Source organism: Hyperolius riggenbachi, chromosome 1 (assembly GCF_040937935.1).
Source record: "Hyperolius riggenbachi isolate aHypRig1 chromosome 1, aHypRig1.pri, whole genome shotgun sequence".
Taxonomy (NCBI): Eukaryota; Metazoa; Chordata; class Amphibia; order Anura; family Hyperoliidae; genus Hyperolius; species Hyperolius riggenbachi.
The window spans coordinates 512,108,892-512,128,571 of NC_090646.1; the positions used below are offsets into that span (position 1 = coordinate 512,108,892).

General features: G+C 42.7%; 1 protein-coding gene across 1 annotated transcript in view; it reads left to right on the forward strand.

Moving 5' to 3' along the window:
* Positions 1 to 19,680, forward strand: part of DHX37 (DEAH-box helicase 37) — a 70,806-nt gene that overhangs the window by 3,521 nt on the left and 47,605 nt on the right. Inside the window, exons 3-10 of the mRNA XM_068243840.1 lie at positions 615 to 781; positions 3,386 to 3,498; positions 5,753 to 6,098; positions 9,701 to 9,849; positions 10,786 to 10,878; positions 11,457 to 11,553; positions 11,669 to 11,782; positions 16,390 to 16,491. Of these exons, the coding sequence (XP_068099941.1) occupies positions 615 to 781; positions 3,386 to 3,498; positions 5,753 to 6,098; positions 9,701 to 9,849; positions 10,786 to 10,878; positions 11,457 to 11,553; positions 11,669 to 11,782; positions 16,390 to 16,491 (1,181 nt within the window). The remainder of the gene's footprint in view (positions 1 to 614; positions 782 to 3,385; positions 3,499 to 5,752; positions 6,099 to 9,700; positions 9,850 to 10,785; positions 10,879 to 11,456; positions 11,554 to 11,668; positions 11,783 to 16,389; positions 16,492 to 19,680) is intronic.

Consider the following 19,680-nt stretch of genomic DNA (forward strand, 5'->3'; position numbering starts at 1 on the left):
CTATCATACAAAGCTCTACATAAGCTAGCCCCTCCATACATTTTTTTTTCATTAATCTCCAAATATCATCCCTCCCGGAACCTTTCGTGACTCCCACGGGACCCTCCTGTCATACAGTTGGTCACTTCCTCTCACTCTTGCATCCAGGACTTTTCACTTATGTCACCTCTCCTTTGGAACTCTCTTCCACAGCTGTCACATGTCATGCTCCAAACTTTAAAATTTTCAAATGTACCCTCAAGACATTACTACTTAGACAAGCGTATAACTTGTTATAGCTAAAATTTGAGGCCCATTGCCTTATCCGCTAACCCCTTTTGTCTACTCCCCTAGTGTTTTCACCCCACTACTCTCTAGATTGGGAGCTTACAAGGGCAGGGACCTCTAATAAACATGTATGAGCATTGGTGATGTTTTCAAACTACACATCAATTATATGTACAGTATTTGTACTTGTCACTAGATCTCCTGATTGTACAGCGTGTTGAACTACTGTATCTATGCTCCCCATTATTGTTTTTGTACTATGTACATCACTATGGAAAATGTTGGCACTATATAAATAAATATCTTTGTTTTTTTATTTTTCTGAATCTGTTTATAAAATATTTCAGTAAGTGAACAACTGAAAGGACTGGATGAGAGCAATGCTTTAGTTTTACCATCCAAGAAATCCAAGAAGAAACAAAATCGGGAGAGGATTCCCACTAAACAGCCCCTGAGCCGTAAACAGAAGAAAGCTCTGCAGAAGGTCCTAGAGCAGAAACAAAAGAAGGGCCAGGTCAGTCAAAATATAGGGCATGCATGTCAAACTCTGGCCCGTGGATCAAATCTGGCCCTCTGAGCCATCACATCACATGATCTATTTGGCTGCAGAAGTTTCTGAATCAAACCAAAACAAGCATGCAGCTAATTTTGTCAGATTTTACAAAAGTCAGAAACTTCTGATCTGCTGCATGTTTGTTTCAGGGTCTATGGCTACAAATATTAGAGAAAGCGGATCAGCAGGTCTGCCAGGCAACGGTTATTGCTTAAAGGGAATCTGAAGTGAAAATAAACTTATGATATAATGATTTGTTTGTGTAGTACATCTAAGAAATAAATCATTAGCAGCAGAGATATGAGTCTCATAGGCAAAAGCAGGGAGGGATTACAGCTGCCCAGAATCCCCCCTCAGACCAGGGCCATTGCAGTGTCTGGGGAGAAGCGCAAGTTGTGACACCAGAATATCTGCATGCATCCTGCAGCTCACAGCACTGCCCCCTTTCTTTTCCTGCTACAGTTCACTTTGGATGGAGCAGCAGCATGTGTACAGAGCATGGAGCAGCTCTGGGGAACTTAACAGAGTCAGCACAGCCCTGTGCCCTGTTGTGTGAATGCTTTACTTTCCCTTTCATTACCAATGTCGACTGTCATTATTATCTGTATCCAAACTGCTCCTGATCGATCCCGTTGCCGGTCAGTCGGACAGGAAATTGCATTATGTGTACCTGGCATGATGTCCTACCATATTATTATACTGTATTGTGTGTGGCTGAGGGCGACCTTTCTGGAATCCCTGCCTTAAAAATCCCGGATTTTCCCCTGAGTCTAATATTGTTTCCAGTACAGGTAGAGTTAAGAAACTCCAGTTGTTATCTACACAAAAGAGCTTCTCTAATGGCCCATACTCACGGGCAGCAAATGTTGCCTGTCGCCAGCACACGTGAGCGTGTGAGTGACAGGCCGGCGACAGCTCCTCGCCAGGTCCCTCCGCGTACACACGCGGAAAAGGGACCAGCGGCATGACGGAAGCTGTCGCCGACGTTCCTCCTCCCCCCCGCCGGAAGCTCTGTGTACCTCAATGGAGGTTGCTGTCGCTAGTCCGCGTACTCACACGGACTAGCGACAGCTGCGGCGGCGACTGTCGCCAGGCGATTGAACTTTTCAATCGCCTGGCGACGGGCGACAGTTCGGGGTGCGCACCCGTTGCGGGCGACAGTTCGGGGTGCCCATACTCACGGGCGACCTGTCGCCGCAACACGCGCGCGCCGCGTGTTGAGGCGACAAAAGTCCCTCGTGAGTATGGGCCATAAGGCTGTTTTCCAAGTGGGAGGTTAAAGTCCCACGTTACAGCAGCCAGTAACGCAGCCTAACTCACAGCACTGTAACATCAATGTGCTGTTCACAGTGCACACGTTGCGTTATATAGTAAGTGCTGCATGCTGTACGTTATACTGGGCTAAGCAGCGTTAGACTGCTTGCACATGCTCAGTAATGTTGGAGGAGGAGGTCTCCCCTCCTCCTCCGCAGCCAGCCACATGGCTAATTAATATTCACTGCACTGTGGAGACTCGTAGTGGGACTGTAGTGTTGTCCGGATCATAAACGAATCGTTCATTTGATCCGGATCTTTTTTTGTGAGTCGAATCATCCAGATCATCACAATGAAAGATTCGGTTCACAGTGGATGTCTGTCTGGAAGAAACAGGAACATACAGAATGTACAGTGCAGGGAAAGTCCTGTCCTGCTAGTCATTTCACCCAGTCTGCTTCCCTAGTAAAATGATTCAAATGATTTGGTTCAAAGATCCGGATCTTTTCAATGATCAGATTCAAATGATCCGAATCCTTAAAAAGATCCGGACTTCCTATCACTAACCTGGAGCGGCTGCTTTGAGAGCTGCATAACACAGCTCAATCTGACGTCCAACTTCAACACCACCATGCGTTGCGTTAGGGGCACGTTATGCGACCATAACGTCCCCTAAAACGCAACATCTTGGTGGGAAAGTAGCCTTAGCTCCACTTTCAAAGTTGCAGAGAACGCTATCTTCTGTCCACTGTATTTTGTTTCTCTGCAGAGTAAGGTTCAAAAGTTCATTAGCTTCCTCTGTGGAATCATTTAGAATGCTGAGTGTAGTGTGTAAACTGCAAATATTAGAGAATGGTGCAATGTTATAAAAAAAAAACTATATAACTGAAAATAAAAATATGAGACTATTTTCTATGCTACTAATGTTCTGTTAATTATCTGTACTACACATACAATTCGTTATATCATAATTTTTTTTCCTCTTTAGTGTCACTTTAAAAGGGAATAAATATGGCAGCCTTCATGTCCCTCTCATTTTAGGTGTCCTTTACTTGATTTATGACAGTTGGTGTGAAGAGTCTATTTACTTAACCCCAAGATTACGCTGTGTTTTTAGTAGAGAAAATGCTGTTTTCAGCAATTTATTATAACCTATTATAAGCAATGGAAAAACATGTATTTAAAGATGAATTGCAAGAAGTGGTATAAGCAGAAGAATACTTTTATGTAACACAGCCTCTAATTTTCATATAAAGATAATATGCCTATGAAGCCTGGTATGTTGTGCATTCACCTTTCGTCTTTTTGTAGAGAGCAGATATTCTCAGTAAGCTGAGTGAAGTGCAGGCTTCGGACAAGGAGTTGAGCTTGCTATATACAACCTCCAAGTTAGGCACTGGCGATCGACTCTTCAGTGCCAAACGGTAAGTTTGCAGTCATATTATTTGTCGAACTTAAACACTTCAGGCTAAGCAGACATTGCAACTAGGAATCGTGCAGAAAGAGCTACTGCAGGCCTTCCTCAGAATGTCCTACACTAAAAAAGAAATATTGCTAAGAAGTCCAGTTTTATCCAGTCATATTTATTTGTAGATCCATTCACCTTAAAGGGAACCAGAGATGAACGTTTCACACAAAATAAACATATCAGTTGATAGCTTGTAAAGAATAAATGCTCTACCTGATAATTTTGCCGCTCTGGTGTGCCTTTTTTAGTGTTTTTTTTTGCATTATTGCTCCAGGAAAAATCAAATATGGCCGCCAGCTCATATCCCTTCTCCTTCCGGGTTATATGAGTTGTTCTGGATGTGCTGTCTAGGCTATATGAGACTAGGCTGCTATCTAGGCTATATGAGAAAGGCTCATCTGTGTGCTTTCATTTTGGTATGATGTACTGCCTGTAGGAAGTGTCTCTCATAGGAATGAAACTGCAGTGATCAGCATCTATGCAGACAGAGCACACAGGGATCATATTACAGCCACAGAGCTTCTCTCTCAGCAGAGCAGCCCCTCCCAGTCATCACAGCTCTCAGTATGCAGGAAATCTAAGCCAGGAGGGGGAAGGCTTGGGCTTGAAAACACTTCACAGTGGAGTGACTCAGCTATAATGATTCCAGGTCAAACCTCGACTGAATAGTCGGTGGATTCTTATCACAGCTGCTAATAGACTAATTAAGCAGATAACAATGAAACTAAAAGCAGGGTAGGTGTTTACTGTCATGTTCCCACTGATAAATGTAATAAAATACATGAGGGTGCTTTGTCTCTGGTTCTCTTTAACACCTCTCCTTGCCACTAATAGGGAGTACCAGGTCTTGTACTTAAGGCCCTGTTCACAGTGGTCAGTAGCATTGCAGAAAAATTCTGCATGTCAATTTACTGCCCATACAATGCTATGGGCTTGTTCACAGTAATGGATCGCGTTATTCTAACTTGCTGCATCCAGGCTTTGTATTAAAGTCTATGGCCAGTCTCCATTGCAGATTACAGTCATTACAACACGTGAGTTATACAACTGACCACTGTGAACCTAGCCTTAGTGATAAACCTATATAAGGCCTCTTGCACACTACATACGATTTGTTATTTATAATAGATTTTTAATCAGTACTGCATGCTGCGTTTTTTCTGCATTTTTCATTCGAGAGCATCCAGGGAAAATAGGAATTGCAGATCGGATTTGCATTGTGCAGGGAGCCTAAGGGCTCTTGCACACTACATGCGATTCCGATTGCAATTTTGACGCGTTTTTTTTCATGCGATTCCAATTTGTGACTTTTAATCGGTACTGCCTGCTGCGTTTTTTCTGCGTTTTTCTTCTTGTATTGGTGGCATCCAGGGAAAATCGGAATCGCAAATCGGATTTGCAGTGTGCAGGGGGCCTCAGTGTGTTTAAAATCTGGTAGTTGAATATACAAAGACAAAGTAGTCCAGTGGTTATGGCTTTATATAGCTCCTTCTTGTTTTTGTTACAGCCACATGTTTGTGTTATGTGATATAAATAGAGATCAGCATGCATAGTGTTTCAGTTGTTTATAGTGAATCTTTGTAGTTATGAAAAGAACAAACAGATTTTCAGTACGGATGGTTTCACACTGTAAACTGGCATCAGCGGTGCGGCATGCCCACCACACCGCCAAAAAACGGGCCTTCAGGGAACACCGTGTTACTACACAGTATCCCCCTTCTGCCATCCGGCCAAACAGAAAGTGCTGCGCGCTTGTAGTCACTTTCCTGTTTTGGAAATACGGAAGTGCACGGAAGCGTATTGTAAAAATATGCTTCCACACATGTTCGCCGCACCACCGCCGCCATCATGTTTAAAAATAGACGCGTCTCCATAGACTTGCATGACTTTCGGACAGACACAGAACGCCACAAGCCACTGCAGGAGCCGCACGGTCAGATAAGTTTGGAAGCGTGTCAAATAGGGCACTTCCAGTGCAGCGCACCACAGCGTGTAGAGAGTGAACAGACTTTCATTAGGCTGTGGTAGCAGTGCGGCAATTTGCCGCACCACCACAGTGTGAAAGGGCCGCAGCACTTTGTAAAACAGAATAAGGATGGCAGGCTCTTTAATCTACAGGTGTCCCTTAAAAGCGATTCACTGGGAAATGCAACATGTTCAAGCTGTTTTGTTTTTTTAGAATTTGACAGTTATAGGGTGCTTTCTTTTAGATCATTAGACAGTGCTGAGGGCCCAGCCCAAGGTTGCATAAGCAGCATCAGTGGGATCAATAAGAAACCTAGGCGAAATGCTGAAGAGGAAGAGGCCAGTGAGGAGTCTGATGATGTGGAGTCCTCTGATAGCGCTAGTGATGATGAAGTTGATGATGAGGATACTATAAAGAAAGAACTGGGAAAGGATGTGGATGATAACAGCCATGAAGTGCAGCTTAAAGTTAAAACGCTTTCACAAAGCTCTCAACAGCCCAAAACTACGCCTGCTGAAACACAGCCATCCGCAGCGCCATCCTCTCAGCCTGCAGTCTTCATCCCTGTGGACAGGACACCCGAAATCCAGGTCAGGATTTTTTTTTTTGTTTCTTTGTTGTACATCTTTTTAGTGTAGCCTCACTTTCATGAAAAAAAATATTCCACAAAATCCATTTTGAAACTTAATTGTATGAAAAAAAAATTACTTTTTTATTTCAATTAGTAGCCACCTACATTTCTTTGCAGTCATGGCCAAAGTGCGCTGTTTGGTGTACAGCACGTCCCTATGTTGCTATCCTCCTGGAAATGTACTTGAGTATATGCAATTAGCAAATACTCTTATCTCTTGGCAAAAATAGAAGTATACTGCCACAACTATAACTTGTAGAGGTTGTAATGGTGATCAATGGAGAACAAAATGTGATTGCTCTTTTATAGAGATGGTCAATGAGATATAAATAATTTTGAGTTGATGCAGGATTATGGAAACTTTGTATGCAATTTTAGACAGCTTGAAAATGGACCAATCTAATCCCCCCTCAGCAGGATTTGGTTGGTCCATTTGCAAGCTGTATATATTTGAATACAAAACTTGCATAATTGTACATCAATTATTTGCATCTCATTGACCATTCCTACTCCTTTTTTTTATAATTTTGTACTATAAAAGTTTTTAAAAATGGAGTACAAGGAAAGGACGCTGTAATTGCCATATAAATAGATCTGTTAAGATGCCCACTAACTGTACATTTGTCAGTGAATGAGATGCGATTGGATTGGCAGAAGATAAACTTCGTTGATGTCCTGAATTGACTGTGAATAATTCTAATGGTAATCACTCAATGTCAGTTTAGTTGTTTGGAAAAATCAACCAAATGGTTATTATAATCGGTTGTAATTCATTGAAAGCACATATTGATCAATTGATGGTGATATAATGGATGTATTTAGACATTTTATTTCTGACCGCATTTATCTGACTATTCGAGCCATTCTTCGCTGAATATTGTACCATAAGTGGGCACCTTTAGTATTAAGTGTGTTAAGGGTGTACATTTTTTTTTTCTCCCTTGAAATTTGGTGTAAAGATGAGTATGATTTCAGCAAAATATGCTCACAAACTTTTAATTAATTACACGGTTTCACAACAGTTTTGCAAAGAACAGGTTTCTGTACCTTAGAGCGCTTTTCCATTTCAACTCACATTCAAAAATGTGATGTAATTCTGATTTTCAGCTTTTTCCAAACACAATCTCCCGCGTATTGTTGTACTGTTTTAGTGTGATCGTCGTTATGTATGATGCACTCTCATACAGGGCTGTGGAGTCGGTCCAAAAACCCACCGACTCCGACTCCTCAGTTTAGGATTCCTCCGACTCCTCTAATTTGCATATTACAATTTTGTTGATTAAAAGTATGTAACATGAAATTCGTCTCTTAACTGCCAACGCTTAGGAATTTTACAAGACAACTGAAGTGAGAAGGATATGTAGACTACTATATTTATTCCCTTTAGACTAAAACTAGTCCTTGGTAAGAGTACTTGTAAAAGGTACAAACCGGAACAAAGAATATCTATCAGGCCCTAGGCAATGTAAGTGTGGGTACATCTAAGAATGATGTGCAGGTACTCTGCAGGGGAATAAGGAGATTCTTCCTCTATTACACATTCTTCATGCACAATCTGAACAAGGTTTATGGGTGACAGACAACACCTCTGTGTTCAATGTGCACAACATTCTCAGTGGATTCCCTGCAGCTCTGTGGGGAGTGCATATGTAGAGTATAGTACTACTGTGTAACAAAGTAAACCTGAGACAGATGAAATTAAAGTTTTATACATACCTGGGGCTTCCTCCAGCCACCTTCAGGATAATCAGTCCCTCGTTGTACTCCTCCACCACCTGGATCTTCTGCTATGAGTCCAGGTACTTGAGCCAGTCGGGCGTAGTGCGCATGCACACACTCCGCCGCCAGGAGCATACTACACCTGTGCAGCACTATTGCGCAGGTGCAGAATGTTCCTGGCTGTGGGAGCGGCATGCGGCCGGACTGCGCTGACTGGCTGAATTACCAGGACTCATAGCAGAAGATTCGGGTGGTGGGGGACAGCGAGGGACTGATTAGCCTGAAGGGGACTGGAGGAAGCCCCAGGTATGTATAAAACTTTACTTTTCATCCGTCTCAGTTACCCTTTAATTTGTAGTCACCAAACCAAATTTTAATAACATATCAAATTATTTGATTTCATGAGCAAAGAGAGTGCATACATTTGCATAAATCAGCATCAATGCGGAATTATTTCCATCTCGTTGACCATCTCTATTAGTGACACGGCTACACATCAGGCTTTATTCTTACAGCATAGATGTTATTTAGTATATATAAGAGATTCCTGTGTACACATCATATATACAGTCACAATCAGATATGTATATCTGACCTTAAAAATACGGGGACTGCTTTATTGAAGCAGCACAAGTAACTAATTTTGATTGGTTTATTTCATTTTTGTGGACTAAGCACAGCTATTACTGTATATATACTGTATATATACATTATTTTTAATGACTATTATCTGAGAAATAGAACATTTTATCATATTTTCTATTTTAATTACAGTTACAAATTCATTAGGAGTCGGAGCATTTTTTCCCGACTCCGACTCCAGGCACCCAAAATTGCCCGACTCTATGACTCCGACTCCACGACTCCGACTCCACAGCCCTGCTCTCATAGACTACATCCTAAATGCAAATGAGAGAAGACTGCAGTAAGCAGTGTGATTGTTGGTAAAAATCACATTACGGCTGATCACTGCAGTTGGAAAGGCGCACCGCTATTACAGTGATAATCAAGACATCCCTGCGATTTCCTCAGGGCTGTAAAATCATGTCTGAGGAGATTTTAGTTTCGCAATGCATTCAGTAGAAAAGGACTCTAATTCCATCCTTAAACAGTGTAACAGAGCTTGCACAGTACGGCCGTGCTTGTACATAAAGGGGAGCATGGGCTGCGAATTAGGAGAGGGTCCCAGCCAATGGTGGTAGGGCTGAGGAGGACATGAGAAGCCTCTGGACCATCCACAGGCTTTTCTCTTTTCAGCTAAGATATACGCTCATATTTCTTTCTGTTCTTGTCCTTAAAGTGGGCCTATAATCATTGCCAACAAAGTAAGCCAGGCGTTGGGTGGGAATGTCAATAGCCCAGGTGTTTAGGAGCCTGCAGAACGTGCTAGACATGTTTGGAGAGGAGCAGGCCATGAATAATTAATTTGGAAGCACAGAACATCATGACAGGCTACTCAGAAGTAGTTTTACCGGTCATTTAAAGGGTATAGGTACCCATCATGGAAAATAATTTGATAAGTCTGAACATGTGATTGATTTGATGGAAGTCATGATTTCTTGGTCAGTCATGCATTGCTTCTGTTTCCTGAGTTGGTTAAAGCAGGAAGTAATCACAGTAAATCAGAAACCTACAAATTGGTCAGCTGATCAAACTGAATAGATACATTTCCATGTTCTGTCTCTTATGAACAACTCCACTGAAGATCCACAGGTCTGGCACAAGCATACTGCCAATTTCGATTTGCTGTCTGCATGTGGCTGTTAATGTGTGGAGGGTTTATTAAGGGTTTGATTTTAAATACTATAAATACTTAAGCAGAATTCTTATTCTCTCCTACAGGAAGCCAGATTAAAACTCCCAATTTTAGCTGAGGAGCAAGTCATTATGGAAGCCATAAAAGAAAACCCTGTTGTGGTATTATGTGGTGAGACTGGCAGTGGAAAAACCACTCAGGTGCCACAGTTCTTATATGAAGCTGGATATGGAAGGTGGGTTGTGGTTTCTGTGTTTCCTGACAAAGTAACCTTTCTTTCACCTTAGGTTTAAGACTCTTATTGATATCACATTTTATCATCTAAAACACTACAGAGAATATGCCACTTTTTACACCCCACATCTTTGTTATGGAAGATCCTAGCTGGTAGTGAACATGGGGGTCCCATAAAGCCCTGCCCCCTTTTCCGAAGCCTTCTCCATAAACTTATCATCATTGAAATGTTACAAGAAACCTTCTTGTAGCCGGCCTCTGCAAGTGTTTTTATTGATTTTTGGTGTTACCACCAAAATGTGATCATTCAAAATCGTAGGTATTCAACTTAGGTCCACCTTGCATATTGGGGTTTTGCCTGTATACAAACACATTAATAATATCTATGTTCTATGACTTGCTGGCCCTCTGAGGAAGTAGCAAAAAGCAGAGAAACGTGTCGGACACCACTGCAAGATCATAGAAATGTTTTGAAATATACAAAACACCCATATACACTTCTAGGGTTATAAACCATTTATATGAAGGACAGGATTTTGTATTAATGAGAAGCACATGGTTATGTTTTACTTATACATATGTAGTAATTGATGATTGTTCAAGTTCAATACCCATTTTCACTTTCAAGTGCAGTACATAAGCTGAGGAAGTATGGTTACAAACAGTCAAGTGTGATCATAAACACATCCTCTGTCTTTAGCAGAATGCACAGCAGACACCGGCACAAGGCATAAGGAAATGCTGTGTGCTGTGCATTCCGTTACAAAATAAATGAACATTTATAAGATATAGCAATTTAATGGTTGATTCTACAAGAAATCACAGCAGACTTCTTTTATTCATTCTTGTATTGCACTGCCATGTTATAATGTTAATAACATTGCTTGAAATAAATGTATCATGATGTGACTGATTTTAAATCTGTTCCACCATGTAGTGACAATGACCTAATTGGTATCACAGAACCACGACGTGTTGCTGCAGTGACTATGTCACAGAGAGTGGCATTGGAAATGAACTTGCCTCAAAGGTTAGTAATGGGTCATTTTTTTGTGTGCTGTAGTTCTATAATAGGAAACATCCAGCCCGAAGATGAATACATTTTTAGTAGGCTTAGGAGGGGTTGAGGCTGGGTTTACTGCTTATGGTGTGACTGAGAACCAGATTACTCTGTATATGGCCATTTTTTTGTGTCATTGTCCTTATGGTATAAGTAATTGGATGTTGCATAACTGGATATTTTACTGATCAATACAGGTGGTCATAGTGTGACCTGGAAGCACAATATTCTCCTGCTTTTTTCAGGGCTTTGCTTTATCACTGTAAAGCCTGGTACACACATTCGATTTCGATTGGCCTATTTTACAACTTGCATGTAGTATGAGGCCCAACAGATTTTGAATAAAACAGATTGCGCAGGAAAGCTCTCATACTACATGAAGGTGGTAAAATTGGCCAATTAAAATTGGGTGTGTGTATGCACCATAAAAGTCACGGCTGCATTTTTTTCTTTTTAGCTTTGTGAACAATGGACCTTTTTAACTTATTTACAAAACCTATTTTCGCTTTATTTTATTTAGCTTCATTCTATGTATGGTTTTCTTTCAGCGTTGTCTCTTATCAGATCCGATACGAAGGTAATGTGTCTGCTGATACCAAAATAAAGTTTATGACTGATGGTGTCCTGCTGAAAGAAATTCAGAAGGTGAATATAATGTAGAAAGAGCTGTATTATGTAATGTCTGGTGGAAATCAGGGGGTTGTCAGTCTTAAGTCATTATTTTTTTTTTTACATTAATTCTTTATTTGTTTTATTTCAGGATTTCTTGTTAAGTAGGTACAAAGTGTTAATAATTGATGAAGCTCATGAACGAAGTGTCTACACTGACATTCTAATTGGCCTTTTATCTCGGATTGTTCCTCTTCGCACAAAGGTTATTTTTATTGTCAACATCCTGTTTACTCCTATTGTTGCTTAGCATTTACTCATAATATTACTGTTCTTTATGTTGCCAGCATCATTTACATCATTCAGTTTGGTGCATAATGTATGTGCAGCATGTGCTGTCCTTAGAATGTGGGAGGGCGGAAGGTGCAGAAGGATGTCTGCTACTGCTGAGAACATGACAGGTGGCTGGGAAAAAAAACATGACTCTGACTATTGCTGTTCTCCTGAGTTTCATCAGGTGGGGAAAAAATGGATGCCCATGCAGATATGCATGACTTTAGCACAAATACTTACTGCTGATCAGTGGTAAACCAATTGCACAGGTTTGAATACCTTGTCCAAATATTGTTTTTTTTTTGGAAAAGAGATAAAGGTTATTCCTCTTCTTTGCACAAACACAAAGTTCTGGTTGAACTTAAAGGAAACATCAATCAAATGATGCTGCCCCATTATATACTTACCCAGGGCTTCCTCCAGCCCCTTGCAGCCGACAGGTCCCACACAGTATCTCTGCGCACAGCTGCTGGCCCTGGATCCCCGCCGGTGCACAAGGCGACCTCAAAGTCATCTCTAGTGTGCCTGTGTGAGCTCTGCTGTCAATCAAGCCCATGTTGTCCGCGGTGTGCTGCACAGGCACAGAGCTACTGCACCTGCGCAGTACACTGTGTACAATGTGGACTTGATTGACAGCGAAGCTTGCACAGGCGTAGTAGAGGAATTCGGCCTATGCACCAGCGGGAACCCCGGGCCAGCGGCTGAGAGTGGACATGCTGCGTGGGACCTGTCGGCTGCAAGGGCTGCAGGAAGCCCTGGGTAAGTTTATCATGGGGGGCAGCATTATTTGATTGATGCTTTTTTTAATGGACAGATGTCTTCTTTTCAACCAAACTAACTATGTTACAAACGAAGGCACTCATAATTGTGTCCGCTGTTAAAGAAACATCTATTGGCTCATTCAGATGCAATATGGGCCAACATTTCTCGGTTATTTCTGAGGTCTATAAAATTCCACTATAAAATACTAAGTATCAGTACAGTATAGCCTCCTACAGGGTGGCCATATATGCGGGGGGGGGGGTTGTCATAAAACATTTTGCATATAAAGTTGCTTTCAGCAGGCAGCATGATGGCTGTAAAACGAATGCAGGCATTATTTCAGTGTGACTCCTGGCTTACCTCTCTGGTATATCTCTGGTGATGGAGAAGGAATTGTTCACATTAACTTATCAGGGTGGATACCGACAGGTGGTTGGACCTGATATTCTGGCTCTGGCTGAAGGAGGAAAAGTAGGCAACCATCAGTCATGTGGCAGCCTCACTTTTTATTCCTGGCATTCATCATGTGCACCTGGCAGTCCAGCTAGGTAAATCTCCGTAGCTGCTTGGTATCATTCTGCTCTGAATAGCCCCGAATCCAATTCTACCAGAGTGCAGGTGGTTAGTGTGGTTGCAGAATTGCCCATGGAGGCCTCTGCTACTTTAGTTGCCTCTCTCAAAATGTAACAGGAGCACTTCACAGCACTAAGTATTGTCTGCTAGGGCCGCAGCCAAATTTGACGGCTATTACAGCAAACTTCTTATTAACCAGGGCAGCAGGATGATGCACACAAATACAGCCAGAGGATATCTTCTCTGGAATCTGCATTTCATAAAAGATTTATATTGCTGAACCTCAACGAAAGTGAAATAAGGTGAACTCCCCCCCCCCCCCCCCCCCCCTTCCCCAAGAGCTTTACTACTGATCAGTGAATAATAATAATAATCTTTACATTGGGTTAAGAACAAATTGGGGGGCTTAGGAACTGGAAGAGGCGAGGCCATGTTTGACTTGACAGAAAGCTGAAATGTACATTAACTAGTACCTCTAAAAATAGTGATAATTTAGGTGCATTTTAATTTGCCTGCTCTGAAATTTATAAACTTTAGATGAAAGTGAACAAAAATTTCATTGTAAAATGTTAGCGAATTACATTCTGATATTTATCACAGGTGGCAGCATATTTAGTCCTGGCAGGTGATATCTGCAGAATGTTTGGTTACTGAGAGTTCCCAAACCAGTACAAAACGTACCTCCCAGAATTCTCTGGTGAGGGGATAGGGGAATTCAGCATATCTATTCAGTCTAAGCTAAACATCAATGGGAGGGCATGGCTACATACCAATATACTGCAATACTGTATATAGATATAGGTAGTGTTTCTGATGCTGAAACAAGGGGAATTATCGTAAAAGTAAATTCTTCTTAAATGTTCTAGTGCCTCTTTAAAGTGTAACTGTCGGGCATAAAATCAAAAATCAATTCTTTATTTTTATCTGGTAAACAAGTAATAAGGATGAAAACCAGGCAATCCAAAAGTAAAAAAAATAAATCACTATTACTTTACTTCTTTAAAAATGATCATTTCCCAGTTTACCTGACTCTTATTTGGTACATCTGCCGGACAAAGGAAGTTTCAGGGCATGCTGGGTTGTCTTTTTTTGTTTTTTGGTTTGTTTTTTTTTGCTTCTTTACTTTACCCTCAGACTTAATTAATGCAGCCTGATTGGCTGAAGCCGCTTTCACTTCTGTTTTCCCCTCCCACACCTCTGTTCCTCTCTGTTTGGCCAATATTTATTATGCTGAGACAATGCACTTTCTATTGCAGAGCTGGGTGGGAGTGCCTAAAGACTGGGAGGAGGGCGGGCAATGCATACACAATCAGCAGAGGAGAGTAAGAGAGGAAATGACATCAGGATTGGCTTCAAGATAGACACAGTTAAAATGGAAAATCCTTAGAAGGATTTTCTCTTTTTTTCTACTATAGAAAAATCACTAAAATCAAAACGTGGACAGTGCAATACATATGGTATGGAAGTAGAGCAAGTATTTATCTACTTATATATGTGTTTTTTTTTTTCTGAGAAAGTATGGCTGACAGCTCCTCTTTCAAGGGAACCAGATACGAATGACGTTTAAAAATGAAAAAAAAATGTTATACGTACCTGGGGCTTCCTCCAGCCCCATAAGCTTGGATCGCTCCCACGCCGCCGTCCTCCTCTGCCTCTATCGCCGGTACCGGGTCCGGTCACTTCCGCCGGACGCGGCCAGTTTTCCGCATGCACAGGGGCTCCCTCCGGCTCTTTACGCCTGCGCAGTGCAGAGGGAGCGCACTGCGCTTGCGTCGACTGGCAGAAACGACGGGACCCGGTACCGGCGGACAGAGGCAGTGCAGAAAGGCGGCGTGGGAGCGATCCAGGCTGATGGAGCTAGAGGAAGCCCCAGGTATGTATAAATATGTTATTACCGTATATACTCGCAAGCAAGCCGAATTTTTGACCCCCCAAAAGTGGGCCAAAAGTTGGGGAGTCGGCTTGCTTGCGAGTCATGGGTGGGTGGATAGGTGCTGTCCCTCCCCGCTCCCCCCACGGCCGCTGCCGCTGCTATTACCTTAGGTGGCGCCGCTTCCTCTATCCCCGTCCTCCGGTAACTCATTCACAGCAGCGCGCCCCCCGCTGCTGTGATGACGCAGGAAACCATAGAGAGCGGTTCCCATAGTAACGGCATCGCCGCTACAGGAAGCCGCTCTCTATGGTTTCCTCGTCATCACAGCAGCGAGAGGCGCGCTGCTGTGAATGAGTTACCGGAGGAGGACGGGGATAGAGGAAGCTGCGCCGCCTAAGGTAATAGCAGCGGCGGCCGCGGGGGAGCGGGGAGGGACAGCACCTACCCACCCACCTACCCACCCATACTGGGGCACTATGCTAGCTATATGGGGCACTATGCTAGCTATACTGGGGCACTATACAAGCTATACTGGGGCACTATACAAGCTATACTGGGCCACTATACAAGCTATAATGGGGCACTATACTAGCTATAATGGGGCACTATACTAGCTATAATGGGGCACTATACTAGCTATAATGGGGCACTATACTAGCTATAATGGGGCACTATACTAGCTATAATGGGGCACTATACTAGCTATAATGGGGCACTATACTAGCTATACTGAGCACTTAGCACTTCACTAGCTAAACTGGGGCACTTCACTAGCTATACTGAGCACTATACTAGCTATACTGAGCACTATACTGGGCACTATACTGGCTATACTGGGCACTATACTGGCTATACTGAGCACTATACTAGCTATACTGAGCACTATACTAGCTATACTGAGCACTATACTAGCTATAATGAGCACTATACTAGCTATAATGAGCACTATACTAGCTATAATGAGCACTATACTAGCTATAATGAGCACTATACTAGCTATACTGAGCACTATACTAGCTATACTGGGGCATTTTACTAGCTATACTGAGCACTACCTACCTATACTGGGCACTATACTAGCTATACTGGGACATACTGGGGGGATCACGCGGCCAGCGTTTCCTACCCCCGGCTTACATGAGGGTCAATCATTTTTTCCTGTTTTTTGGGGTAAAAGTGGGGGGGTCGGCTTACATGCGGGTCGGCTTGCTTGCGAGTATATACGGTATATCTTCTCTGGTTCTCTTTAAGGGATAAACTTTCACTTGCTGTCTTGAGACTCTCTTCATGGATGGCAATCATTTCAAAACTGATACTGTGTTTTACAACAGAAAGGATGCCCTTTAAAATTGGTCATCATGTCTGCTACTCTGCGTGTTGAAGATTTCACAGAAAACAAGCGGCTTTTTCCAGTCCCTCCTCCAGTGATTAAAGTGAGTATGTTTTCCTCAGTTGTTCATGCACGTAATTTGATCTGCCTAAAAGTGCTCATTAATGGTACAATTTTTTCACCAAATGCGATCTTTTGTTGCGATTTTAATGATCTAATTGTATAAAAAAAAATTGCTGTTTATGAAGGTAATTGATGAGGAACGATTCTTTGGTTGATTGCTAAATATGATAAAATGGACACGAAAGTTGGATTTTATGATTGTATTTGAAGAAAGAATCGCTCAGTAAATGTGAACAATCGATAATTACCTTTCTCATTATTTTCTATCATAAAAATCTCATTGAAAGATCGCACTTAGTGAAAAAAAGTTCCATTAATGGTCACCTTTATAGTTTACATTTTGCATGTTACCAGTAAATGACATAGCGCCACTTCTGCTAAAGATGGTTGTTTCACCTGTTACTGATGAAAGAAGCGATGCTTCCCTTCCTGTAAAACAGTAAATCAGTTCATTTCAGACAACTCGGAGGGGGAATAGCATTTTACGACGCCTGGGAGTTTAGCGGCAGCAGGGAGAGTTGTCATTTGGCTAACCCAGCGCCAAAATAATACGCACTCGTAAAACAGATCTGCTGTGCTCTAATAATAAAACAGACATTTAGAGAGTCTCTAATATAATTAATTACTGACTTACTGACACAAATGGAAGTTCCTTCCCCAGTTCAGTCTTTCTTAATGTTCGAAATAGTTTTCTCCATAATTATGTTGTTAATCCTATTACTAATTCTAAGCTGTTTCTAGCATATATGTGACTTCCTCCACGTTGGAGTCATGCAGGGATTTAGCACATACCTAAGGCTTAATCACTCCAAGCCCCAGGAGAATGCCAGAATTGTGTGTTTCATTCATTGTGTGCGCTAAAGTTCCCTAATCACGGGCAGCACCCGTTCAAACCAGGTCAGCGGTTTATGTGTTTGGCAAAAAAAGTAGCCTATGCTGACAAAACTGTAATTTTACAGAAATGTTATGCAAATACTGGCTCTTTCTTAATCAAATGCAAGTCCCGGTGAGGGTTTGTAAACCAAAATCAATAGATATAGCCATACAAAAAAATAAGTACACCCTATGCACAGTTTTTTCTTTAACGTAAGTGGACAAACTGTAAATTAAAAAAAAGGCAGTCCTTAAGTTTAAAAAGTGATATTTGGTTTTCTTCAGTACAAGTACAAGGTTAGTACAAGTTACATCAATAAAGTTAGGTTCCGTACAATGTCCCTTAAAAAAAAATTCAAGCCTTTATTGAATCAAATAAAAACAGTATCAACGAGTAGCTTAGTACAAGTTATAGAATTCCTGGGGCCATATGCAATTCACTTTTTCATCTAGGACAGCGGAGGCTAACCTATGGCACGTGTGCCACTTCCGGCACGCAAGGCCATCTCTGTGGGCAACATGCTGCCCCGTCGCCACAGCTGAATAATCGCACAAATATTTTGCCTGTCCGAAGGCAGACGAAGGAGAAGCAGCAGCCTGAACAGACACAGATCCCTTAGGACCCCGTTGTGCTCTGTAGGCTGACTCATAAGCGCCCGACTGAAATATACACATTTTCCTTCAACACTGGGAAACAGATGCTTTTGAGTCAGCCTGCAGAGGAAAGAGGAAAGCGGGTCCTTTAGACTGTGTAACTCGTGCTGTCCCGGGATACTGCTGTTTCCTGAGATGTGTGTGATTCCTGTGCTGCGATTCCTGGTTTCTGAGACTTGGTGAGTCCAGTTTTTTTTCCCTATTTCTCTACCCTCCATGTGGCTGTCTATCCTCCCTCCAGCCCCCCCTGTGGCTGTCTCTGTCCCCCCTGGTGTGACTGTCTCTCTCTCTGTCTCCCTTGGTGTGGCTGTCTCTCTTTGTCTCCCCCTGGTGTGGTTGTCTCTCTCTTTGTCCCCCCTAGTGTGGCTGTCTCTCCCTCTTATGTGGCTGTCTCTCTCTCTCCCCCCTTATGTGGCTGTCTCTCTCTATCTCTCCCCCCTTATGTGGCTGTCTCTCTCTCCCCCCTTATGTGGCTGTCTCTCTCTCCCCCCCCCCCCCCATGTGGCTGTCTCTCTCTCTCTCCCTCCTTATGTGGCTGTCTCTCTCTCCCCCTAATGTGGCTGTCTCTCTCCCCCCCTTATGTGGCTCTCGCCCCCCTTATGTGGCTCTCTCACCCCCACTTATGTGGTTGGCTCTATCTCTCCCCCCTTGTGTGGCTCTCTCTCTCCCCCCCTTATGTGGCTCTCTCTCTCCCCCCTTATGTGGCTCTCTCTCCCCCCTCCCCCCCCCCCCCCGATGTGGCTGTCTCTCTATCCAACCTAGTGTGGCTGTCTCTCTGTCTATGTCCCCGTGGTGTGGCTGTCTCTCTTTCTGTCCTCCCTGGTGTGGCTGTCTCTTACTTTCTGGCCAAATGCTGCACTCATTGCGTTTATTTTCTGGGGAAAAGCTGCACTCATTGCGTTTATTTTCTGGGGAAAAGCTGCACTCATTGCGTTTATTTTCTGGTGAAAAGCTGCACTCATTGCGTTTATTTTCTGGTGTCTGAGGTAACTGTTGCTGCATTTATTATTTAATGGTCATAGTTGGCTATACTTGCTGCTTTGGGGTTACGGCGGGTATACTAATAAATAACATCACAAAGTAGGATGTGCGTAATTATTCAGCCCCCTGAGTCAATACTTTGTAGAATCACCTTTTGCTGCAATTACCGCTGCCAGTCTTTTAGGGTACGTCTCTACCAGCTTTGCACATCTAGAGACTGAAATCCTTGCCCATTCTTCTCTGCAAAACAGCTCCAGCTCAGTCAGATTAGATGGACAGCGTTTGTGAACAGCAGTTTTCAGATCTTGCCACAGATTCTCGAGTGGATTTAGATCTGGACTTTGACTGGGCCATTCTAACACATGTTTTGTTTTAAAGGATACCACAACCAGGAAAAAATATAGCTGCAGTGTGTTGGGGGTTTTAAGTACATACCTCTGGTCCTCCTGAATGGCGGCAGACGGAGGGGGGGGGGGGGGGGCAGGAGGACCAGAGGTATGTACTTAAAACCCCCAACACACTGCAGCTATATTTTTTCCCGGTTGTGGTATCCTTTAAACCATTCAATTGTTGCCCTGGCTTTATGTTTAGGGTTGTTGTCTTGCTGGAAGGTGAACCCCAGTCTCAAGTTTTTTGCAGATTCCAAGTGGTTTTCTTTCAA